Below are 23,682 nucleotides of genomic sequence, written 5' to 3'. Positions count from 1 at the left end.
ATGCGTAAAATTATTCTAACATCACGCTGGTCGCAGTCGTTATAAGGAAGAAATTAAAGAGTATAACAAATGAAATTCATAAATACATTATAAATGATCCATTCCGTCGACTACAATTCGACATAGAAATGGAACATGCTTCGATTCTGAACCTTTAAAGAAAATACCGTAGAAGATTCTCTCAAAGTAATATTGCCCAGCAAGCTCCAGTCCTAGTCGAAGAAATGACCATCCCTTTAACAACTAATAAAACATAGCACCGTAGCCTTCCAACCGGCCCCTTTCGCCTAACCGCGAAAATTTACCGCTTCTTCGTCTTGCTACCGAAATTCACGTCTTCCAAGTTATTCTTGTACAGCTGCGACTGCTGACCAGAAGTCTGCGTTGGATTGTAGCCTGTGTACTGATAATTGTATCCCCGAGGTGTTTGCACCGTCACGTAGTTCTGGCTCTGATAAGACTGGCCCGAGTCGTTCTGATAACTCTGCTGTTGCTTATCAGCCTGACTCGATGTACCATCGTAATCCTGACCACCCTGCGACGACGAATTGTCATAATTCTCGTACTCGTCCGACTCGGCCTGATCTTTCTTCGGTTTCTCAACAGGGGTGTACACCCCCGGCGTCAATGGAGGATATTTAACGCTCTTAAGCTGAGTTATCGGTGTCTGAGCGACCTGGCCAACAGTCTGCCCGACGTTTAACTTGCCAAGAATGCCGGGATTCACTATGTAAGCCAGGCCGGACTTGGTGATAACGTTAGGGACGGGAACGTAGCGTTGCGTGTCCCTGTTATGATCGTTCTGGTTCACGTATTCCCCGTCGTTGGCTTCGGCCGCGGTGTTCTTGTTGGCTTCGTTCACAGGATACTGAGCGGCCTGCTGTTGCAGATTCTGAGCCAAAAGCTTCACCCAGCTTTGGCTCATGAGCTCCTCCAATTGTTGGGCTTTGATGTAGGGAGCTGGCAGAGGATAATCAGGGCCGACTGGCTGCCCGGCCACGCTAATCACCCTGTACGTGGTCTTCGGCATCGGTATCGGAAGATTCTTCATGTGCATATTCCCCGCTTGCTCCAATTGGTTCTGGGGGCTGCTGGCTTTATAAGTGCTCGGTTGGGTGTCTAGATCCCTGGCGTTTTCAGCGATATGATTCCCTCCATCGACAAACTGATTCCCAGAGAAGTCCTGGTTACTCTCGTTGTTCCTGTACCTTTTATCCTCGCCGGGTTTCTTCCCTTTGCTCTTGTTGTTTGCCTCGGGGTCGGAATAGAGGTCGCTGGGATAATCAGCGCCAGGTGGCGGTAACGATGGTGGCGGGAACATAGGGTGGTTATAGTAATTCGGATAATAGTAAGGAGGTTGGTAGTAGTAATTAGGATAGGACGAGGAGTAAGGCATCGACGAGTAAGTAGGCGAGGGCATCGTGTAGGGGGTCGAGTACGAGCCGTACCCACTGTAGGGCATCGTTGGGTACGTGTACGGAACGGAATTGTAGTAGGAATAGCTGGATGGAGAGGACGCCTTGGGATACGGGTTGTAATTAGGGTAGTAAGGATCTCGAGGGTAATTAGTGCTGAAGCTGGAGCTGTACGAGTCCTTGGCGTCGACTTTTGGCGCGTACAGTTCTGGGGACAACTGGGTAACGGCTGTCTCCCTGTCGATCCCTCTCTTAATCAGTTTGGGACTGTAAGGGTAAACGGGATAGATCGGCAGAAAGGGCTCGTCGTTTGGGTCGCTGCTCTTCCCGTACCCCTGCACGAGAACGGACGACGACAGCAGAAACAGCGCCTGAAACAAACCGTGCTAGAACAGATTGTGTCCCACGATACGTGATACAAAGAGGGCATCGTGTGATCAAGCTAAGGCTGCCAAATAGCACGTAATTAAACGCTACGGTGACTCGATGCCCCCTGGTAAAACGACGAAACAGAACTATCGGTACCCCCTACCCCCGATTGGCTTATCAATTAAACGCTTATCAGTCGAACTGTGTACCAACCAGCAGCTCCATATCAATCAGCCGTCGCTCTCGCCTGTCGATAATTACGAGCCTCAGATCAGCGCGTCCGTTTCTCCACGGTATCTCATTCGTCCACCCTGTTCACCGTCCGCACTGCCGTTGACCGTGTCACCCGTGATCCAGCAGATCGAACCGACACGACGCCGACTGGATGTCTAATGATGTATCGGCCGACATTGAATTTCTCCTTTATACCCAGCCGGCTGAAAAATCGCGGAAACTAGTTTAACATTTCTCTGCTCTTATATGTAGATATCTGTGCGCGGCCGGTTCAGTGAAACCGCCTAGTAAAACGCCTCTCGATCTTGTCGTGCACGCAGCGACAGAAACTGGTCCGAGGTGCCTACGGGTGGGATAGATCCACCTAGTCCGCAGAGATCCACAAAGACGGCCGGCAGAATCGAAACGTGAAAGCTCCCCTCGTTCAACGTCCTGGTAAGCTCGTTTAGACGAGTAATTGCCGCTGCGCCGTTCGTTCTCGTGGCAAATGGTCGGAGCGACGGGAGGGTAAGAAGGAGCGTCCCGTTTGGCACGCGATCCTAGGAAGACAATCAGTCGATCCCTCTTTGTTGGAACCTCGAAAAACGAAGGTGCAATTTGCGAGAGGCAACGTGACGTCTGGTCACGGAAGCGAGGCGTCTCGCGATGCCCGCGAGAGGACGTTTCCGATTCCGCTGCTGGGACGTCTCTGGAAGCGTCTCATGGGGGACCACTCGCCTCTCCATCTATTCAATTTATTGTTACTTTCACCGCCGCTACGAATCTCCGCCGCGGGTACCACGCCTTTGACCGACGTGATCTACCGTGACACGTAGGCTGGGGACAAATTCGAGGTGCAACCAGGAAATGAAGGGAGCCCTGGCGCGAACGAAAGTCGAAAGAGTAAGACTCGCTAAAATCCCAGCTCGCCTAATGCCGTATTCACTGGTAACGAAGCACTCTCCGTGAAAGATGATACGTTCAGGGAGACGTGCGTATTACATTCGTGAACTTGATTCGCATCGACAGCCGACAGCTTCATCAGCTAGATGTACACATCTCGAGAAAGTGCCCTTTCCAATACTGGTCGAAAGGAATCGAACGAGAGGAAACACTTATCGGTAATCTAAAGTGCGCTCTAATATCCCCGGCCATGCGGTTTCACGCAAAACTCGCACGTGAGATCGCGGGGAACGTCGCTGCTATCTGAAATTAGATCCATCAGCAGCGGCGACGAATCTTATTACAATGAAAGTCGTTGGAATTACTTTAATGGCAATTTTGCCCCCTGAAGCGTTACGCTAACAGCCTCGAGTGTACGGGGTCTTGCGCTGCCGATCGTGATTGTTAAGGAGAACAGCTCGGCGAAGAGTAAGAGCAGAATTTTCCCTGTTTTCGCTCGCGACGCGTCTACCAGGACGGGCGTGAGAGTGAAGCGCGTGTATGCTGCTCGCGAAACCAGTCGGGAAACAGTGAAATGTGGCTTTTCTATGGCGGAGGCTATCCGCTCTGGGTCCGAGTCTAACGAACGCTCAGCCGAGTCAGAGAATTATGCAGTTCCATATTTTTTCAAGGCTTTCAGGCAAATCCACTTTCGAATTCCGTTGAAAAGGATTCTAAGCTTGTTCGATGCATTCGACGTGGCAGGACGTGTCTTGAGCCCATCGCTAAAATCGTAAACGTCGACGAAGACGGCAGTTTATCGTACATGTGCACGTGCGACCGTCGAGAACTAGGTCAGCCCCGTACGAGAACCGCGCATGAAATACAACACCGGTGCACTCGTGCATTTTCTTGCGCGTGTGGGTAGCTGAGCGCCCGCCGCGCTATAAACCAGACAAAAGAGAGGACGCTTTGGGAGATCGTGACGATTGTTGAGGACACGTCGAACAGGAGTCGATACTAGAGAAGAATAGCTAAAAAATGACTGCTATCAATTAGGTAGTAAAGGGGCATAAAGGGGGATTTCTAGAGGACGTTTAGGAACAGAGCGGCGAGTGGCTTCCTGGTGCTCCAGTCTCACACACTTCACACAGTCAAATATTTGCCTTTCTCTGAAAAGCTGGACGAGTAAACGGCGCTTTCCAGTTTCAGCCCATCTCCGGTGGGCTGCTCTTCGGTTACTCGAAAACTTCGATACTCGTCCTCCGCTCGAAGAGTCCCGTATCAACAGAGACCCGAACGAGCCAGCCCTTTTTCCGCGAGGACACTGAAATTACAGGAGTTCCGAACTAATTTAAGCTGAAACTTTTTTAATCCCGGCGCTGCTATGTGCGACGCTATTAATGAAGAAGGGGGACGCGACGAATTGCACCGCTAAGGAGGCTTGTAGTTCAAAGAAGCCGTCCGTCAGGTCGAATGGAACCGAAACGGTGTCGATGGGGCTGCTTCCACGGGGCTCGAGGATACAGAGACACTGTACCGGTGGCACGTAGACGCCGTTAGCGTCTGCAGTAATAAGGGCACAAGGAAAAAGAACAGTTCCCTTATGAATCATGTTAAACCGGTCGGCGAGACGAGCAGTCGCCGGTTTACTGGCGCGGAGGATACCAGTCTTCTCGTACTTTCCCAAAAGGAATAAAAGTTTAGAAAGGAATCCGCCCATTTCGCCGGTGCCGGCCTTGGAGTAAAAGTGAACCTCTTTTTATGCTTTGGGAGCGTCTTTTTTCAAGCGTCGTTGCGATCATTACACAGGAGCTGCCGTTCCCGTTTACTTTTCCCCTCGGCGAATAACTTTCACAGCGAAATCAGCGTTAATAAATAAAAAAAAACACCGCGATCCTGCCAGCTTCTGCGCATCGACGGATAATAATAATAAGGTCGTCTATGGCCGCCGTAGCAGGCGCAGATTAGGTCGTAGCGAAGGGGTAAATTGAAGTCTGCATGCCGCGCAAAGGACCTCAAAGGCGAAAGCCCCTTAATTGAAAGGGAGGAGACATTTTTCTGAATGCGGGCAGATGTAGCCCGTCTCCCTCCAGCCTCGGATAATTAACGCCACGAACGCGTCGAGGTGAAAGCTTATGAATGCAGTGCGCGCCGTGATTTCGATGGTTTCGAGAGTTAGAGATTGGTTTAGCTCGGTACATCAGGTGGTTACAAAAAAAAAACAATCACTTTATTACAATAAGGAGATATACAGCTATGCAGCATCGCAATGACGATGCTGCAGGGCACATACAACAGTACACAAGTAAAGCGAGTAACAGTAGTATAAATATGCAACGATGTCTTAAATAGAATAATTATGCTAGTAACGTAATTACAAATTAGCACGCCAACCCTCGATCCTTGGACGTTCCGCTTCTAAACAGATGTTCACGGTGAATTTTCCTAAGAATGTGTCAAGCGAGTCAACTCGTGGATACGACATTGTACCTTGGCAGGAAGAGATGAACTCCATAATTTAATACTTTGAGCTAGAACTCGAGTACGAGATCGTGTCGTATTTGCCGCCAGGAGAATTTAAGCCTTCGTAGCTCTTCGCAGCGGAATACCCCACGTATCTGGGGCTCAGATTCGAATAGGAACCATGGGACTCTACCGGGGTGCCGTACGACGTGGAAGGAGCCGAATAACTGGCGGAGTAGCCACCAGATGATCCAGAGTAGCTTGAACTAGGACTGGAATAGCTGGAGCCAGAGCCTGAGTAGCTGGAAATCGGGCTGGAGTAGCTGGCGCTAGAGCCGGAGTAACTGGAAGAGGGACTGGAGTAGCTGGGGCTGCCGCCAGAAGAATACGACGACGCGCCGGTGGAAGATGGTATGTAATTGGAATACGAGCTAGATCCAGCTGACCCAGACGAGTAGGACCCAGAGGAAGCGGGAAGGGAGTAACTGGCACCATCCGAGGAACCACCAGACACACTGATGTGTCCACCTGAGGATCCAGAAGAGATTGGTAACGAATAGCTGGCGCCTCCTCCGGAAGAGAGCCCAGACAGTCCATGAGATCCAGAAGAGATTGGTAACGAATAGCTGGAAGATCCGCCAGACTCGGATAAGCTAGATATTCCGTGAGATCCAGAAGATACTGGGAGAGAGTAGCTACTGGAGCCGCCATTCGAGCCGGACAGGCTAATAGAGGCACCTTTGTAGGAGGATCCAGAGGATACGGGGAGACTGTAGCTAGAGGAACCTTTTCCCAGCGATCCCGTGTCGATGACTAAGCCTCCGCTCACCGAATGGCCTGCAGATGGAACCAGAGACTGGAGCGAAAGGCCATGTCCCGAAGAGCCGCCCAGTGAACTCAAAGACGACGCTGGCAGACTGTACGAGGCTCCGTGCGATGATCCAAGGGCGATGCCGTTTGTCGAACCTCCACTGCCGTAAGCTGATAATCCTTGAACCCCTGTGGCGTAGACTGGTGTCGAGTAGCTACTGGAACCCGAACTTCCTCCAGAGATACTGCCTCCACTGTTTCCAAAGGTGACTGGTCCAGTTTTCGAAGATGGACTGAAGAGACCTATGCTTCCTCCTCCTCCTCCAGAAGCAAGATTCGACACACTGGACGCAGAGTACGAAGCTTGGGGGACGTGTCCACCCAAAGACAACCCTTGGAGACTCAAGCCATGACCCAGTCCTGAGTTCAAACCGAGTGCTCCGCTCCCAATACCAAGGCTAGACGAGCCTCCCAGTGAGTATCCCCCGGAACCGTGTCCCAGAGAACCTCCCAAGCCTTGGAGGGTCTGAATACCACCCGAGGAATGTCCCAAGGAGTATCCTCCTAGGGATCCTCCACCGTATCCGGCGCCTGCACTCGAATAAATGGGCGAATTGTAGGATGATCCACCGCCTCCGCCGGAGGAGTAGCCTCCATGAAGTTCGGGGACGCCACGCTTGCCCTTCAGTGGTAGTCTCAGTTGTCGCCTGTCCCCTATCGTTTCTATGCAGGAGACACCCGAAACAGCGAGAATTACGACGCCCAGTAGTATCTGCAAAAGATGGATTCCGTGTGAAACAAAAATACAGCGAGCGTGTGCTCGATCAAGTCGCGATGAAAGTAGAAAGCGTGTTTGCAAAGAACAGTTTCCATTTAACAACACGACGGTTACGATGCGATTTACATTGATTTACGGCGAGCTCTCGATGCAGGTGAAATATTTAGAGACAACCTGATTCAAGTGCGAATGATACAGATATCCGTGGTACACTTACTAATGACCGCATGCTGACTCTAAACGGGATTATCCTGCTCGCTATTTCACGTGGTCAAGTGACAACCGGGTGTGTGAGTAAAATGTAGTGTCTGATGGCATTGCTACCCAGAGACCTTTTATATACAGATCCCCTCTTGCACGGCGAAAGAAAGGTCTAGGTGAAGGTGAGTATCCCCGCGCTGGTACACGGTGCACCACCACCTCCACGAGCACACGTCCGAGATGATCGTGGCTCGATGTATCGGGAGATGCATTCGCAAATGAGAGTGTCCTGCGCGGGTAAAAGTGACTAAAGTCCGATGTTTATCGTGCATTGTTCCTGCGGATCGTAAAAAGGCATCTCCTCTCGAGGAAGTCGATGCTCCCTTACGAAGGAAAGGAAGAAAACGAGATTACGGCTGATACAAGGCTAATTAGAACATGTACGAAAAATTCCTTTGAGAAGCTTCTGATCCACGGTGCATCGTAAAGTCAAGGAAAAGTTCTTCGTCGTATCTCAGTGAGATAATTTCAGAGGTGTGTCTCGTGCGAGCCTGGAAAGTTTGTCTAGTTTTCCATAAATAGTAAAGAGTAACTAGTATCGAGATAAATTTTATTGCACGAGACGTTCTCTTCTTAACGACGTGGCCATTTAATCATGAATGCCTGCATCGAATAAAAATTATCATTTTAGATATCGTTGGACGCACATCTATTTTCATCAATTTCTATTCAATTACTGCGTCTTTCCGCACACTGAATCGTCAAAGAAAGCGTCTGTCATAAAATACATCTCAGTCCTCGTTAATTAGCTTTTAGATGGCTCTGCGCCGTCGCGCACAGGGTCTAGCAATTAAAACTTCTTCCTGCCAGATAATTGGCTGTCACTTACGAGACGTAACTATCGCAGCATGTATGTGAAATTTATCAAATCGTCTGTTAAAATAGCACGCGTTCTCGTTGGTACCGAGCAGGAGAACGCTCGGTTTTCTTCGCAGAAAAGGATCGCCAAGTGGGTGAATGTTTGGGACGGTGTCCTGAGAAATTTCCCTTTCATACAATACCCCCGTTTGGAGTAACAAGGAGACTGATTCAGTAAATCACAGTGGAGCCGCGTTACAATGCAAAAACCGTGTTGCATCAAAGGATATTATTCAACCCAGGTTCACAATTAATATTGATTGTGCACAAACTAGTTGCACTATTTAGATTCCTATCTCTTACTATAGTCCCCTTTCTCTACGCGATAATGCAGACCTACCCAGAAATAATCGTTATGAAAGGTGCTAATTAACTTCGCTCTGCAATTCTTTCCTCAAAAGTTAACTCAACCAGTGTACTCGCGCCTCCACAGGCTTCGATGGAGAAAGCATGCCAAGCGACACAAGGGCCGTACGATGACCCTTTCCACGAAAGTCTGCTTGTGAAAACCGCAGTTTATGCGCCCCTACCGAAAACAGTACTTTTCCTTCTCGTTCGCCAATTAACCGATGTGCATACGATGTGACTCGATATGAAAGGAGGAGCGAAGGTGTGGTTCGTGGGACGCAATACGCCTCTGCAATCCCCTGAAAGTAGTTTCGATCGTGGAAAGTGAAACGCGCGAACAGTCGGCAAAAAATTCTTCTTCAAAAAAGTTATCTTGCTCTCGTTCGCCCGGCATAATCGTCTCGTGGACGACGGAACTAATAGCTGGCGTCGCAGAAAGGTGGCCCCAAGACAGCGGCAAGGATCCACAGGACACGGTGTAAAGAACTCCTTCCAGCTGGCGCGTCAACGATCAGTAAAAGCTGAAAACACCGATTGATTTCGTTTTACTTTCACCCGTGGGACGATGGAGGCCATCGCCATTGTTCCCTTGTCCGGCACCGCCGGCAGAATTCTGGTGGACCGACAAAAGTGCGAAGCACATTAAGTCAATTGTATGCTGTTTCGACGCTGATTGCGATCCGAGATTGCAAACAGCTACCACTTTTTATGGCCGATGATTAGCGAAGAATGCGGCTTCCTAAGACGCGTATTAATGGCCGGAAATTAAGTATCGCCTGGCAAAGGAACTCTGCGTAGTACGCGATAGAAGATTAAACGAACGTTGCTTGTGTTCTATAAGTATTCAGGTGAAAGAATCATCGCGAGTAATTTTCTGTAACAATGCGATTATGCGTAGGCCCGATGACACGCAACAACTTTGAACTTCACACGTTCCTTGAAAAGTAAGAGTGACGAATTAGCGCACGTAATTGCGAGCGGTGCTGGAATGCCCATTCTTCTCGGGATCGACCGCTACGGACAATGAACGTGAGATTTTTCCCCGGATTCGTGCACTTCTGAATGAACTGTATCATTTGCATAGTAATTTAGTGAAATCAGACCTGCAACGGTCGCATTCTTTCTCTGAGTCACTTCGAAGCAGCTTATTGCAACGAAAATGAATGTCACAGGCACCTCTGTCTTGCAATTTTCTAAAATATACGCAGAAAGGTTTAACTACTAGAAGAAATCGGGAATATCCACTTGTTACCTGACAGGTTAATGGCAGGAGATTAGACCTGTTTATTTCCGTTTATCCAGCTCTCGAGTCCTTAAAGAAGAAATCCCTACCGGACGAGACTCTGGCAAAACGGTAAAAGTGCACGCGGCTTGCTAAAACGAAAACTGCGGCGAGATTCGGGTCAGCCGAGGAAAGTGAGTTGACAGTCTGGTTTCCTGTGTGAACCGTGAAGAAGCAACGTCCTCTAGAGCCGTTTATTCGTAACTACGGTCCCGTTTTTCCGTCCGAGCTTACACTCCACAGAAAATAAAGTGGCCCTCCATTGTGGAGGCAATTATACCTGTTCAGTGAGTATTCGTAGAAATCTAGCTCGTTTAGCGGTATAGTGGCGCGAGTGCTGGTTCATCGGTTCGCCCTGTCAACGCGGTCGCACGATTCTTTGACAGAGTTTTACAGGTAAGAATATTGCGCCACTGTGCGATATTGCTGAACAACAGGTTGACAAACTGGTCTATGTAGATTGAAACACGAGGCAGCTTGAATAAAAACGTGAGCTCTCCAATAACCTCTGTGTCTATTGCTGAGTATCACTCGTAATTAGACTGTAATCACAATTGTCAGGAGGACGTGCATATTGAGCAGGAAGAAGTTGAGATCACGGCACATGTTATCACGACTGAACCACTCAGATTAGGAATGCCAATGGGACACGTGCTCCAATTTCCTGAATCCCAAATCGATCCAGGATGCTGCATGCAGCCCGATACGTGTCTGATGCGTCTTCTGCTGACAAGAACATGGCCAAAGATTACGAAACGGATAGGAAGGCACACACCTGCCGACGACCCGGCGTATTATGTATGCCCAGGATTGTCCGAGTAATCTGGCTACGTTGACCGTGGTTAGAATTATCGAACGACTTTCGAGGTCACGATCGAGCCGCGACAGATCGGCCAAACGTCCGTTACGACTTCGGTGAGAGTTCCGGAAGTGGAGGCAGTTTCTAGGGTGAACTTTCTTTGGCGGCGAAACCGGCACGTCGCTTGCGAATTGCGATTCCTCCGAGCGGAGCAATTGTGTTGCACAACGCGGGGGATTCGTATGGCGAACCCCTTAAGCGGTCATTGAATTGGGCATCGCTGCGAGCAGTAGAATTCATTAGGCAGTAAAAAAATATTTATTCAAGACAATAAATAACACCGAGGTATACACATAGTTCGGTCGAGAAGGCAACGTCGTGATCGCTACTTAAAAAAATAAGGTCACGACAATCTGCATAAATACGAAGCACACTAGTTCACCGTTTATCCCATTTCACTTGAAAGCGCAACACCAAGATTACTTTTATTAGTAAATAATTGGAAACACCATTTACCGATTAACACCAGAAGCTGGTAATTTCGAAGAAATAGAAATAATCAACGCAAAGTAGTCGAATATCCTTCAGAAAGCTCGCATCTCCGCAGCCGCAAAGCCACTATCGCCATAATCGGTTGCGATTCCTTGCAACATTCCTATACAAAACTTCCTCCAATTGCTTTAATACGTCGTACAATATTGAGACAGTTAGGAACACGAAGATCTAAGCGAAGTCGAGCCGCGCTGGGCTCGTGCCGAGCGTCGTTATCGTTGAAACGGTGTCATCGCGATCCGGACAGTGTTCCACGGCGCCAGCTACTTTCTTCTTCGATCTCGTCGGTCTCTCTTTTCCGCGCGGGTGAACAGTCAGTCTCGAATGCGGGGAAGAATCGCGTTACGATTCGCAATCGCGATGGAACTGGATCACGCGTCATTTCCATATTTGGGCGGGTTTCGTTTGAGCGTAGATCGGCGGGTAGGTCGGCGCGTAGTTCCACGGGTAAGCGGGTAACGAAGCGGGCTTCTGCAGCTGATAGGCGACGTTTGGGTAATAGTAGAGAGGGTAGACGGGTTTGACGGGCTTGTACAGGAACGAATTGATCACAGACGGTTGCAATCCGTAGGCCGGATGCCCGGTTGGTGGAGTCTGGACGGGATGCACGTGCGCCGGGGGTAGCGCAGGCTGCAAAGGTGACACTGGATGAAGAGGCGTCACGACCGGATGCAAGGGAGTTGAGACAGGGTGAAGAGGCACTGCACTAAACGGCGGGGATGAAGGACTGCTCGGTCGGCTCGCCGAAGGAGTGGTCGGGGCAGAAGATGGCGTGGATGAGGGTGCGCTTCCTAACGTCGGTTTCAGAGTGTGATCTGTGGGGATGGGTAGACCAAAATGCGTGGGCGAGGAGCCTGATGGTTGGACGGATGCTACGGTCCCGGGTGCGAGGAAAGTGGGACCGTAGGAAGGAACGTTCGACAGGAAACTCGTGCCGGTGATAAGGGTTGGTACGAAACCACCGTAAACGGGAACTCCTAGAGCGGGTGGCGACGTGGGGCGCGTAGGCACGATGGAACCGGCGTGCAAGGTTCCATCGCCTTTGGCATCCTGAGAGGGTTGCACAGTCGTGGTGGTAGTGGTTGAAGGCTGAGTAGTAGTGGTTGCAGGCTGGGTGGTTGAAGGCCGAAAAGTGATGGTCGTAGGCTGAGTAGTGGTCGTTGAGGGCCGAAAAGTGATGGTCGTAGGCTGAGTAGTGGTCGTTGAGGGCCGAAAAGCGATGGTCGTAGGCTGAGCAGTGGTCAAGGGCCCGTAGCTAAGCGGAAACCCCGGACTGATCGTGGTTCCTGGCAAAAAAGGTGATTGATTGAAAGCTGTGCCTCCGGGGCCGAAGTGTAGAGTACTCGGTTGTGTATTTAAACCGTGAATCTTCATTTGCTGTCCGATGGAAGCCAGAAGATCTTGACTCTGAACGAAGCTCGGCTGATTTTGAGCGTACCTTCCTGCTGCGTCTGCGTTTTGGGCCTGCGCCTGGGTGGCGAGTGCTCGTTGCAGCTGGGCAATCAATCTATCCTTTTCGAGGGACTGAATCTGCTCCAGGGTCTCTTGGTTGCCCAACGTTCCAGACGCGTACGAAGGTAGGGCACCTGCGAAAGCCTGAGGACTCCGGGAGCTGCTCTCGAAGTTCTCGAACTGCCCATCGAACTGTTGAACTTGATCATTCTGCGCTAAGAACTGGCCGTCGTTCGGTGCAAAGTCTTGATCTGTCGCTGGGGCGCCATACAACTGCTGTATCGCCTGGGCGTTCTGCTCGAGGAACAGAGCTGCGTCAGATATATGTCCTTGGGGCTGCACGATGTTCTGACTTTGGAAATTGGCTGACTGTCCTTGATTATTATCTTGAAGATCGTGCGACACGTGTGGCGCGGAAAATGTCTGCGGAGCGGTGTAACCGGGGAGCTTCTGGTTCTGCGGTGGCAAGTAGTTCGCCCCGTGGGACGCGAAGGGTTCGTTGTTCTGGCTGGATATTGGATTCGGCTCGATGAAGCCGACCTGTCTAATTGGACTCGGAACTTCCTGCTCCAACAGACCACTCGGCCGGCCATCAAAGTTGCTCGGCCGCTGTTGACCGAAATGACCGTGGAATTGTAATTTATCCCGATGCTGTTGACTGTGAGAAGCAGGTCTCGTTGGCGGAGAATTCTGATAACCAGGCGGTCCGTATTTGGTAATAGGTCTGTTTATTTGAGCAGGATGCCTGTTCACGATTCGTCCTCTATGGCCGGACGGTCCAGCTTGGAAACGGGCTCTCGGGGCCTGTGCAAAACCACCTGGTCTCTTAAACGAATACCCCGAATTTCTCTTTCTTTGAACTTCCCAGTCCTTGGCATCCGCGTCGCTTTCTCCTTCGCCTAGATCCACCAGCTCCAACTTCGTAATCTCGGGCTTCTCCGCAGCTTCTTCTTCAGCCCTCACTTGGACGGAGAATAAGCCCGCAATTAACAGAAACGTTACCTGCAAGCAGAATAAACCAGCGATGTCTCTGTTTCATGATCACGAAAATGCACGGAGCGTTGAATTCTCTCAGCAGGAATGCTCAGAAATACGAGGGGAATATAAAATGTTGCCTCGCGTTGAATAAACGGAGGGTATTCCATTGAATTCGAGTCGCGAACTGCAAACTGTACTTACCAAGTGGAGCTTCATGACGATAATCCCAAACTGCACTTATCACTGCACCAAACGAAACGCTTCCTACGCAAGAGCCGTACTATCCGCGAGCTGCTCCGACATTTAATCACAGCACCCGAGCCGAAAAAACTAATTCGCTCAAGGATGGACAGGCTCGCGACGACTAAGACCACGGCCATACCTGCACATGTATAAATACAGTCGGGTCGCGACCATCCACGAATTACAATAGACTTTCTTGCTGGCTTTCATCGATCGCACTTAGGCAATGCTGTTACGGATTGGTGATGTTACACATATCGATGTAGAGTATCGTCTCTTCGCTGCTGTTCCAAAATTTCATTGGCTCGCGGTCCGTGTAACACCAAACACCCCACTACCCAAGCCAGACACATATTTTGCAATCGATGTGAATTACAACGGCGACTTAAGTGGGTTGAATCGATTTTCTGCGAAATTATACTCACACTCTTTAACGATTGGTCCCAGGTCATTCTTCCTCGATCGCTGAACGATGCAACCCTTGAGGACCTTGAGACGAGGGTCCGCCAGGGTGAATAACCAAGCCTTCCACGTGCTTTTGCATCGCACTGCCTTGCTCAAATCGCTCCTTCGACAGAAGAATATCGATGGAAACGGGGATCGATCGAACTTCCGTCGCGTTCCCAAAAGACATTCCGCAGCTACGTGGAACAAAGCTCGTGTCGCATTCCCGTCACGTTCATATACTTCGAGGCTCCAGTGAAAGTACTTAAAGTCATCAAGTCCCGGGGAATACGGAATTAAGTGTTCATTTACAGTGATATATTCGTATTGTGTAATTCACGATTACGCGTAAGTCACGCGCGGTGGTGCTCCTCGAAACCATCCCGAATGTCGTCGGCGTTACGAGAACCCATTGCGATTCACCGAGACGAGTTGGATTAGATAACTCGAACGATACCGGCGGCGCCGTAAAGCTGCTCACTTTTTCTATGGCCGCTGAAACGTCACGCTTCGTAAGTCCTGCACCATTTCCATGGTTCCACGGATACCCGATGCATTGCAATCTCCATCCGCGCACTCCCCGGGGCGATGCATTGACGCCAGCGATGACTGCATAGTGGCCTAAATGAAGTGCTGGGTTGACAATAGTAAACTGCACCCTATGACGCCACTCGTTCCTATTTCAACTTTAATTGTACTCGCGACAGGAAGCGTGACTTAAGCCGGCACTTTACGACGCATCCTCCTATTAAAGATGAAACCGCAGATGCATGCTTAATAGGCTCGCGTCTATGGGGCATATGGAAATTGCATTTGCACCGGATGCCGATGGAATCCAAAGATGCATGCACAACTATCGGCCCTCGATTTTATGGGACTCTCCTTCCCAGAAATAATCGCCGACCTCGATATCTTCTTCTCTTGAATTGTAAAGGTTCCCTTGTTTATTTCGGGGTTAGGTGTCTAGGGGAAGGTAGACAATACTATGGAGCACAATTCGAATGAATTAAAATCAGTGTTTATTATCATAAATCGAAAATTACATCCAAAAGCAATTGCTGGCCATCGTCATGGAAAATTTTGGTCGACCGTTTGAGTCGTTCTGCGCTCTTAAACCTAAACTAAAGTAGTACGCGTAACTCGATTAAACATCCTCGCAATGCCATGATCATTTCCTAAGTCTTGATCCCGAAGGTCCCCTGATGTCGGTGCCAGTGATTCAGTAGTAAGAGTTGTAGTAGCTGTACGGGTAGGAACGGTAGGCGTAGGGCAGACTGAAGCTGCTGGTGTATGCGATCGGTGATGAGTACGGATAGGAAAGTGGTGCACTGTAGCTGAGAAGAACGCCTCTCTTGTCTCTTGGTGCATCGGGAACCGATGACAACACTCCTAACTGCTCGGTTTCGGGTAGATTCTCGGCAGCGTAAGCGAAGGCGAACATAGCCAAAAGGACGATTGCCTGAAAACGAAGGACAACAGTTTTGTAAATCGACAGTTTTCACTGGGAGCCAGAAGCAACGAAGGATCTGACAGACAGGTACCTTCCAGCAACTCAGCGTTTGCTCGCATAAATGAAAGAATTATAACAAAGATGAAGCAGGTCGATGATGAAGGGAAGCTAATACACCGAGCACTATTCTTTATAGTACCTCACTGATCATTAGCGATCATTGCAACTAAATAGTTCCTCAGCAGTCGCGATCCTGTGAAATGTGCTACCTATGCAGTAACTTCAAATCACAGAAATCCCGCGGAATGTATGTAATTTTCGCGTATTCCACGTTGACTGTTGTAGAACGAGAATTGCAGGCAAGTGCCTGTCATTAGCTTGAGCAGCACTACTGCAATGATTTCGCGCGTTAAAACGTGTTCGAAACAATGGAATCGTATTGCTGTCAGCCAAGAATCAATAATTCGATTGAATTTCCAGTTGATGGAGCAACGAGAGATTAAAGTAGTTAAACCGTAAACCGAGTCGGGTGGCTCGTTAGATAGAAGCGTGGTTCGGTGTACTTACGACGAAGCACTTCATGGTTGCTGCGTTTGGAGCTTTGAAGATCAGCTTGTGGGATCAGTTGTAACTGAATGATGCTCCTGCTTTTTGGTGGATACCTTTATATACCTGGCGGGCAGATCGTCCTATGCGCGTCATTCGCTGATTGATCAATGCACGAGGACACCACGCGTCGTGCGTGTCTTTCCACCGGCCTGCTGTGTGCGTGAGCCGGGAGATGTTGCACGGGGTTGTTACACGTCCTATTGTTTATGGAATCGCATACGTAACCAGTGTACGTGTACCGTCGACGTCGTTGTCGTCGTGGACGGCGACGTCTGCTAAGGAATCTCGTTCACGTATTCCAAAGCAGACCCGTGTACAACCTCCGATGCACGGCACGCGGGTGAAGCAAGGGACCTTGGCAATCGGCCAGATACGGACGAAAGTGTTTTACCACATTCGACGTAACACTAGTCCATACACGTTGCGATACAATTCTAACGAGTTCCCTGAACGTTAATGACAATGAGCGTCTGCGCCTGTGAAATGACGCTTCTTCAGAGTTCAAACTTTGACAGCAGGAGGAAGAAGGCAAATCGAAGTTTGATTGATGATTGTTTTCAAGGATATTAAAGGGAATGAAGTTTTTTCTAATGCGTGTGCTTCAATTTCCCCGCGTGCAACCCTTGGTCAAATGATTAGAGATATCAATTTCGTTACTTCAGAGGTCGAACAAATTTTAAGAATTTGAAAAAATTCGAGAAATTTCTTCGCGTTGAAAACAATGTGTTGATGACTTAATTAGTATATAAATATTCGTTAATGTTCTTGATGAAAGAGTGGAAATATTTTTTACGTGGGTGAAGGCTTGGGAAATACCGGTCAGATGTGCTGCACGAAGAAAAAATAACATTAAGCGTCGTACCTATCCAAGGTTTGAGGAAAAATATTTTTCAGGGGACCGTTTATGGAACACTCGGTTAATAAGAAAAACGAGCCTTCCACGACGCATTTACGAGGAAAAACGGTGGGACGTATGGAATTTTTATGACACTTAATTGTTTAACGTGGGTGTGCTTCCGGAAATTTATGATATTAATAGGTTACACATTTAAATCGCAGATAGAATTGCTAATTCTTACATGCGCCTGTGCAAAAAAAAACATACTCCTGAGAACGTCGCCAAGCCACGATCTTCGATAAGTTGCATTTAACTGGTAAACGTGGAACCTCTCTGAAGAAGTTTATATTTAACATCGCTCTCAATAACACCTATTATATATTACATCCTCAGACAGCATAAAGCTATTCAACGATACTATGAAAAACGATGTCGCGGGCTATCGTATATCACGTCATAATTTAATTAATTCAATACTTCAGGCAACTAGCTTAATTGAATGTCAGGTATTTAAATTGTATCTTAGCGAATAAATACGCCCATACGATAAATTTCGTTGAACGATTTTATTATTTCTAACCCGTAGACACCAGTACGAACAATTCCTGTAAATTTATTACTCAGGGCGAAACTCCAATAAAAATCATTCACCCTCTATGCGTAACGCAATTATTTATTTCGTAGCGATGATAATTCTAACACCTTCGCGCTTTCCCGCCGCGTATGTAAATATTAAACGCGTCCGCCGTAGGGCACGCCCTTGTTGTCTTGAATTTAAATTTCGTGGGAAAACCCGGTCATTGCCTAACTCGCGGTGCGCATGCGCGTAACCAGTCCCGCGCGTCGTTCCAGCCAGACGCTGGCATACAGATTCCTCCGTGCTTTTTTTTCCGAATCTTCTAACTTTTAGTGTGCAGCTGATTGTTGAATATTGTGTTCTGTGTGCACGAACATCGGGACTACCATTCCTGGAATACGAATTGGCAGAAATCTACATCAGCCCCGAGAATTCCGGGGCCAGTATCGGGACCCTATCTTCGGGCCCTGTCTCCGAATGGCCTCGTGGTATGCGTATGCAAATGGGTAAGCAGAAAAGTTTTTAAAAAAATTAATTGCCGCCTAACATCACGCCTGTGTTCGACCTGCTCTCGAAATTCTCGTTCTTCGTGTTTACTTAATGACTCAACGTCGCGGTGGCCTTTGCCAATTCTGACTGAAAGTTCTCGTTCCAAAAAAAAAAATTGAACCGGCTTCCTTCCAACCCTCGTATAACAAAGCATGTCGTAAAGGCCTTGGAATTCCTGCTCGGCGCTCGTTGTTTCTCTTTTCCATCGTTTCGAAGGTTGTAGCACGGTTTTTGTTTGCACAGGGTGTCGCATAATGTAGATACAGTTTCCTAACCGTCGCCTCTTTGTGGCGGCGCGAATATTCAAAACGGTTGGCGATACACTTCGATCAGTTCGAGAAAGAAATTAATGACCCATCATAGTCGCGCTAACGAGCGTCCGTAAATCTCGTTTTAACATTCCATAGTGCAGACTGCATTAGCGTTGACTCATTTTTATGATCATCGGGGTCGAATACTGCGCATTAAAGATATATAATTCAACGCGCTACGATCCGGTTACACGGTCGAAGGGAAACGGGAACACGGCATCTTTTTGCCTAATTAATAATCCCGATGCAATTTACTCGTCCTCGCGCGGCTTCGCTTTCGAATCCTTCCTGGGCGTGTAACATCGACACCCTCTAAATACTTCCTCATGAATTTTAATGTAGCGAAGTTGGGCACCGCCACGGAACTGCGATTGTTAATATCATTGAGCATTGCGCCGTTCCAAGAATCATCGAAGCCCGAACAGATGCCATGTACTTATATCTGTTTAGGACGTACAGTTACCATTAATTAAAACACGCCGTCCGTAAGTGTGCGTTGTACTTTTGCACTGGATAACTCCTTTGAATAGATTATTCCAATAAACTTTCACTGGCAGTGCGTGTAAAACGCCAACTCAATATGGATAAGCAGAAAAACGATAAGCTGGGCACATCTCGATTCTCCGTTAGACAGTACGTTATTTTGTGAATTAATTGTATTCTGTTTATTTCATCATTGTGTCTTAATACACGCGTGTATTATACAGGTCCGATAGATATCGTATTATATGTTTCGTTGCTGTTATTATTATATTGATTGTGCTCATTTGTGCCCTCTGTATATATTGCAAAAGATGCCCTATCAGATGGATGTATCTAATGAGGCGCGCTCGACGAAGTGGTAATTTAATTGCAAATCAAACGAACGGTAAATTTGTGTTAACGTTTTAAAACATTCTAGCATCATCTGGAGGACGAAATGAAGAAACACATGCGTGACAATGATTCTAGTGTCTTGGGTATTAAAAGTTTGTTACAGAAATGATTGTAATATTAGTTTATTCGTTACAGCGTATAAAAGTACATATAGAATAATAGAATCTCGTTCGTGAGACCTCTTCCTCGACACGTTCCGACAGCGGTCTGTAAAATATGAAATTGTGGTTTGAGATCTTCCTTGGTTACGTACATGAATAGAGACGTAGCTGAATCTCAGATAGAGCTAATAGAATATAAATCATTAGAATCATTTGAAGTAGTACGTTCATCATTGTAATAATACATAATACACCATTGTAATAGCTGTTTTCTATACGTTAACTCACCTACAACTGGGAACTTGCCCACATCTTTCGAGTGCTCCCCGTTTCAATGTCTCGCTTTTCCCTGCAAAATGAGGATTGACTTATGTGATTTTGCCAAGGGGCAGTATATCCTAAGCACTGTAATTCTATCTCAGAGGTAGTGACGAACTAAAACCTATATGTATCATTGTGTTTCAACACGATAATGTTGTATACATCATTGAAGTTTGAAAGAAATTTATGCTTATTTAATAAAATTACGAACTATACTCACTGATTAATTAAAGCGTGCATTTATCTCGGAGGCATCTTCGATACACATCTCAGTACATTCTGTAACATAGAATATAAAACTGTAAGGAAGGTCTGCGTTTAAGACTGCTGGAACTTTAGGTATATCACAAAATTATCAGATAGGGGCGAAAGATTATTCTTCACTTTAACTCGGTTGAACTATGAAATCATCATGAAAATACCTTTGTACAAAAATAAATTACAAAGAGACACTACTTACACGTGTTCACTTTCCATGGTGTCTCGCATGATATTTCCTCTGTTCTGAAAAAATAAAACAAGAATTCTATAAAAATCCATTTTCATAGACAATTAAATTCTTGCGGTACAGTCAAATCATCAGATAGGAGCGAAAGAACTTATTATTCTCCACTGTGAGTCAGTTGAACTATGGTCTCATCATTCGCTTCGTTAAAAATTATTTATTGAAAACTTGGGGATAACGCACCATGTAACGCTAGCTACGCAGGCTTCTCGAATTTTCCTTGAACGAATATCCTCGGCACATCAATATTCTCCTTTAAGTTTACAGTGCGCCTCTGCACGTAACCGCACGTTAAAGTCTTGAAGCCAACAGATTCAAATAGGTTTGATACCTCTTCCACAGAGAAATAATAGCTCCTGAAAGAAAAATAACATCCCACTCGTACTTAACCCCGCGGAAAATATATTTCAAGCCAAAGACGTTTATCTCAAAGTGAACCAAAAATTACCTGGTTCCATCTTGTCTCATGTAAAAATTTTCGGCGATCTTGTGCCCAGGTTTGAACCGCAATTGAGCCATATCATAGAGGCCATAATCCCTCAGAAGCACCACTCCTCCATTATCAAGCACATTATAGAGATTCTCCACCACTCTAAAGCATATTGAAAGTTTCCAATGATCTAGCCGCGATCTTATAAAGATGCAAAAGTTTAGCGGAAGTATGGAGGACTACTCACTTCCGAAATTTCTCTGGATGAATGGCCGACAAAACAAATATCAACGTGGCCACAGTTACCGAGCATTCCACATCCGCGAAGCAATCTTCCGCCGTGATATCGGTCTGGAAAATTTTCATCTTTTCTGGGTCGTACAACGCATGGTTCTGTAAAGAATACCATTAAAGCGAACGTGCACACAAACCCCTCGAGTACCCGTGATAAATATACTTTACCATCATTAATTTCACTGCTCTTGGGGAGAGATCGCAGGCAAAGATTTTCCCAAATTTCAATCCATCCTCGATCAGCGGATACAGAAAATTTCCAACGCCGCAGCCGACCTCGAGGAGCACGTTTTCACCTCGCTCCATACCCAAGCCCAACAGTTCGCTGAATTCTCTGGTCGTCCAGTGTCTATCTTTGAAAAATCTCGTGTCGTTTCGCTTGTAAAATAGATCCCAGTGTTTCTTAGCTTCCCTCTCGAGCTGATTTGCTTGAAATTCCGAGACCAAACGCGAATTCTGCGCCTGCATCCTCTCCATTTCCTCTTGAGTGAGACGCTTCGCCACGTGGCCGACGAACTCGCTACTACTATCCATTAATTCAGCCTTTTCCCCTCGACCCGTAGCAACGATTTACCGAATGATCAAATTCCGATCTGCGGAACCTCCCCGATTTACTAGCGCATTCCACGGTAATTGAACGGAACATTTACGGCGAGAATGGTGTAACAAGATCAATTATCGAAATTGAGAAGTACGCGAGAACCCCAAAGAACCTCCTCCTACCTTCGAGTCCCAAAAGGAAGTGAACGAGAAGCACACGCGTAGAATGGACGCCCATGGACGCCTCCCTTCCAGTCTGTATAGGGAATAACTTGGTCTAGTGGCGTCAGGGCTGCCAATGTTATAAAATTGTCTGGGAAATTTGAAATCCGTATCGTTATTCACCAAAGCTTCATAAATTTTAACGGGGAGGCAATGTAGTTGGGATAATTGTGGTGAATCGCACTTTCGAATGCAATTTATCATACAGAAACCGCTGTTTATGTAAGACATAGTAATTCACGTTCCAATTATAGACTTCTTAATGCAGTTCTCCGTTGAGAAGAAATATTTGTGTGAAAAACGCACATTATATTACGATTCAATTGCATTCATTATATTTATTATACAAAGTGTGCATTGTAAAGGTGTTGTACTCATTTTTCCCCCATGCGAAATGATCTCTCTCCTATATATTTCCCAGTAGAAAGTACTCGACTACTATAACAGTGTTTATTTTTAAAGTGTAGTGCCCTTTAATTAATATAAGTCTTAATCGAATCGTCGACTTAACCATACAAGATGGTAGGTTCATCAGTATGAATTCCACGCGGGGACCTACTCGGCAAATTAATATTCGGTCCTCGTTCGAAACGAATATTTTCTGCCTGCGTACCGCATTGTCACACAATGACACAGTACTGAAAGGGGTTAATCGTGACTGAAATTTAGCCGATGACTCCACCACCTACTTCGTATCGCACTCATAATTAAAGCCTCTGAACTTCAACGTACAAAAAAAAGCTGCGCAAGCACGTGTACTCGATTACAATATTGTGCCATTAATCCTGCCATACCTACCACCCTACCAAATCGATTGGAATGGAAATTACTATGTTTGCTTCGCCGGTTTATTACAACTGGTACGTAATCCCATTATACCTGTGTACGCGGTTGTCTCAATATTTAAGTCGGGGCCGTAATGTACGACTATCTGAAAACTTGCAAACCGAACGGGGCCAAAGGAAAATTAATCGATCAAGTAGTATGTAGGTCATCGCGGACCACAGTTTTGTCGAGAACCTGACGGAAGCCATGACGATAGATTAACCGAATGAAATGAAAAACACGTTTCGGTGGCTGCGGTCGTTAGTGCTCCTTCCAGCAACGCATTTTTCGTGGCCTCCGCCCGCGTCGCGGAATTTTTCCAGTCCAGAAATAATTGATCGATCCTTTTTTTCCGCCCGCCCCAAGTCATTAACGCGTTGTAACGATTCGCGGGAATGCGCCGAGTTGAAAAAAAAAAGAAGAAGAAGAAGAAGAAAGGGTTAAGCGAATTAAAAGGAATTGTTTCGGTATAAAAGGAATCAGAGGTTTAAGCGAATCTCTCCTCTCGCCTCCGCGCATTACGCTTGCCAGCTAAGCTTTTCTGATTTACGTAATTTCGAGTCCCTCCGACGTTCTCATTAAACCGACCCACTGAGAGCCACCCTTTTCTTTCCGCGTGAAATTAATTGCAGGGATGAGTTTTCAGAAATTCTGTCGCGTTTCCGCTTTATCCGTTGCGGGAAGGGAGCGGCGCGATATATCATAGGGCGAATAGAGGCGGGAATAAGAAAAACTACGATAAGGCACCGTGGCCTTAAGCAAATTAAAATTAATTTTTTTTTCCCCGCCGAGTGGTAGAGCGTTTATTACGAATGTTCACATTCCCACGTAACCAGAACAAATGTCTCCGCAGCTATAATTCACATTAGCGCGAAAGCGAAGGAATTCCTCGAACATTATCATCCATTTTCTTTTCCGTTGACAAAAGAAATAGTGGGGACACTGAATTAAATACATAGATTTCGCAGCGTTTTTGTTGCTTCGAAGCACCGGATCTACTTTACGGGGGGAAGTTTGTTTAGCGAGGCAACTTCTCTTTAAAAAGCTACCTCCATTTGTTATTGTCTTGTTAACTCATCTGAAA

The 23,682-nt window shown here is 47.1% G+C and overlaps 5 protein-coding genes and 2 non-coding genes across 10 annotated transcripts in view; all 7 read right to left on the bottom strand.

Moving 5' to 3' along the window:
- The window catches only part of LOC143376367 (tRNA N(3)-cytidine methyltransferase METTL6), a 239,151-nt gene extending 217,385 nt beyond the window's left edge, over positions 1-21,766 (bottom strand). For 2 of the 3 annotated variants that reach the window (XM_076826625.1, XM_076826626.1), the window contains exons 1-4: positions 21,180-21,766; positions 20,965-21,110; positions 20,736-20,879; positions 20,471-20,643 (exon numbers count right to left, since the gene is read on the bottom strand). In XM_076826625.1, the coding sequence (XP_076682740.1) occupies positions 20,484-20,643; positions 20,736-20,879; positions 20,965-21,110; positions 21,180-21,545 (816 nt within the window). In that variant the 5' untranslated portion in view covers positions 21,546-21,766 and the 3' untranslated portion in view covers positions 20,471-20,483. Of the gene's footprint in view, positions 1-19,466; positions 19,568-19,749; positions 19,811-20,002; positions 20,062-20,242; positions 20,287-20,470; positions 20,644-20,735; positions 20,880-20,964; positions 21,111-21,179 lie in introns of those variants that run through there. The other variant, XR_013087079.1, reaches the window with a different exon arrangement.
- LOC143376552 (uncharacterized) lies at positions 264-2,009 on the bottom strand. Its single transcript, XM_076827032.1, has 2 exons — positions 1,998-2,009; positions 264-1,801 (listed from the first exon to the last, which is right to left on the bottom strand). Exons 1-2 carry the CDS (start codon positions 2,007-2,009, stop codon positions 302-304), a joined length of 1,512 nt encoding a protein of 503 aa, XP_076683147.1. The 3' UTR covers positions 264-301.
- Positions 5,131-14,550, bottom strand: LOC143376356 (uncharacterized). 2 transcript variants are annotated; one of them, XM_076826598.1, is made up of 2 exons: positions 14,132-14,550; positions 5,131-6,927 (listed from the first exon to the last, which is right to left on the bottom strand). In XM_076826598.1, the coding sequence occupies exons 1-2, from the start codon at positions 14,156-14,158 to the stop codon at positions 5,401-5,403; spliced, it is 1,554 nt and encodes a 517-aa protein (XP_076682713.1). In that variant the 5' UTR covers positions 14,159-14,550; the 3' UTR covers positions 5,131-5,400. The 2 variants fall into 2 exon arrangements, with proteins under 2 accessions (XP_076682713.1, XP_076682714.1); XM_076826599.1 differs by lacking the exon at positions 14,132-14,550 and adding an exon at positions 7,151-7,345.
- Positions 10,822-13,822, bottom strand: LOC143376349 (uncharacterized). The gene is made up of 2 exons (XM_076826569.1): positions 13,665-13,822; positions 10,822-13,487 (listed from the first exon to the last, which is right to left on the bottom strand). The coding sequence occupies exons 1-2, from the start codon at positions 13,677-13,679 to the stop codon at positions 11,412-11,414; spliced, it is 2,091 nt and encodes a 696-aa protein (XP_076682684.1). The 5' UTR covers positions 13,680-13,822; the 3' UTR covers positions 10,822-11,411.
- LOC143376297 (uncharacterized) lies at positions 15,153-16,563 on the bottom strand. Its single transcript, XM_076826442.1, has 2 exons — positions 16,168-16,563; positions 15,153-15,609 (listed from the first exon to the last, which is right to left on the bottom strand). Exons 1-2 carry the CDS (start codon positions 16,180-16,182, stop codon positions 15,370-15,372), a joined length of 255 nt encoding a protein of 84 aa, XP_076682557.1. The 5' UTR covers positions 16,183-16,563; the 3' UTR covers positions 15,153-15,369.
- LOC143376747 (small nucleolar RNA snR60/Z15/Z230/Z193/J17) lies at positions 20,130-20,205 on the bottom strand. The gene has a single exon (XR_013087142.1). It is a non-coding gene; the product is annotated as a small nucleolar RNA snR60/Z15/Z230/Z193/J17 (small nucleolar RNA).
- On the bottom strand, positions 20,354-20,434 carry LOC143376746 (small nucleolar RNA snR60/Z15/Z230/Z193/J17). Its single transcript, XR_013087141.1, has one exon. It is a non-coding gene; the product is annotated as a small nucleolar RNA snR60/Z15/Z230/Z193/J17 (small nucleolar RNA).
- Positions 21,767-23,682: the final 1,916 nt, after the last annotated feature.

Source organism: Andrena cerasifolii, chromosome 14, assembly GCF_050908995.1.
Source record: "Andrena cerasifolii isolate SP2316 chromosome 14, iyAndCera1_principal, whole genome shotgun sequence".
Lineage (NCBI taxonomy): Eukaryota > Metazoa > Arthropoda > Insecta > Hymenoptera > Andrenidae > Andrena > Andrena cerasifolii.
This window is presented reverse-complemented; position numbering and strand designations above follow the sequence as displayed.

Coding starts and splice junctions, on each gene's coding strand:
- LOC143376356 (XM_076826598.1), bottom strand. CDS start 14,158: ATGACCTGGGACCAATCGTTAAAGAGT. Junction 6,928..14,131: donor GGGACCAATCGTTAAAGAGT/GTGAGTATAATT, acceptor CATCTTTTGCAG/ATACTACTGGGCGTCGTAAT.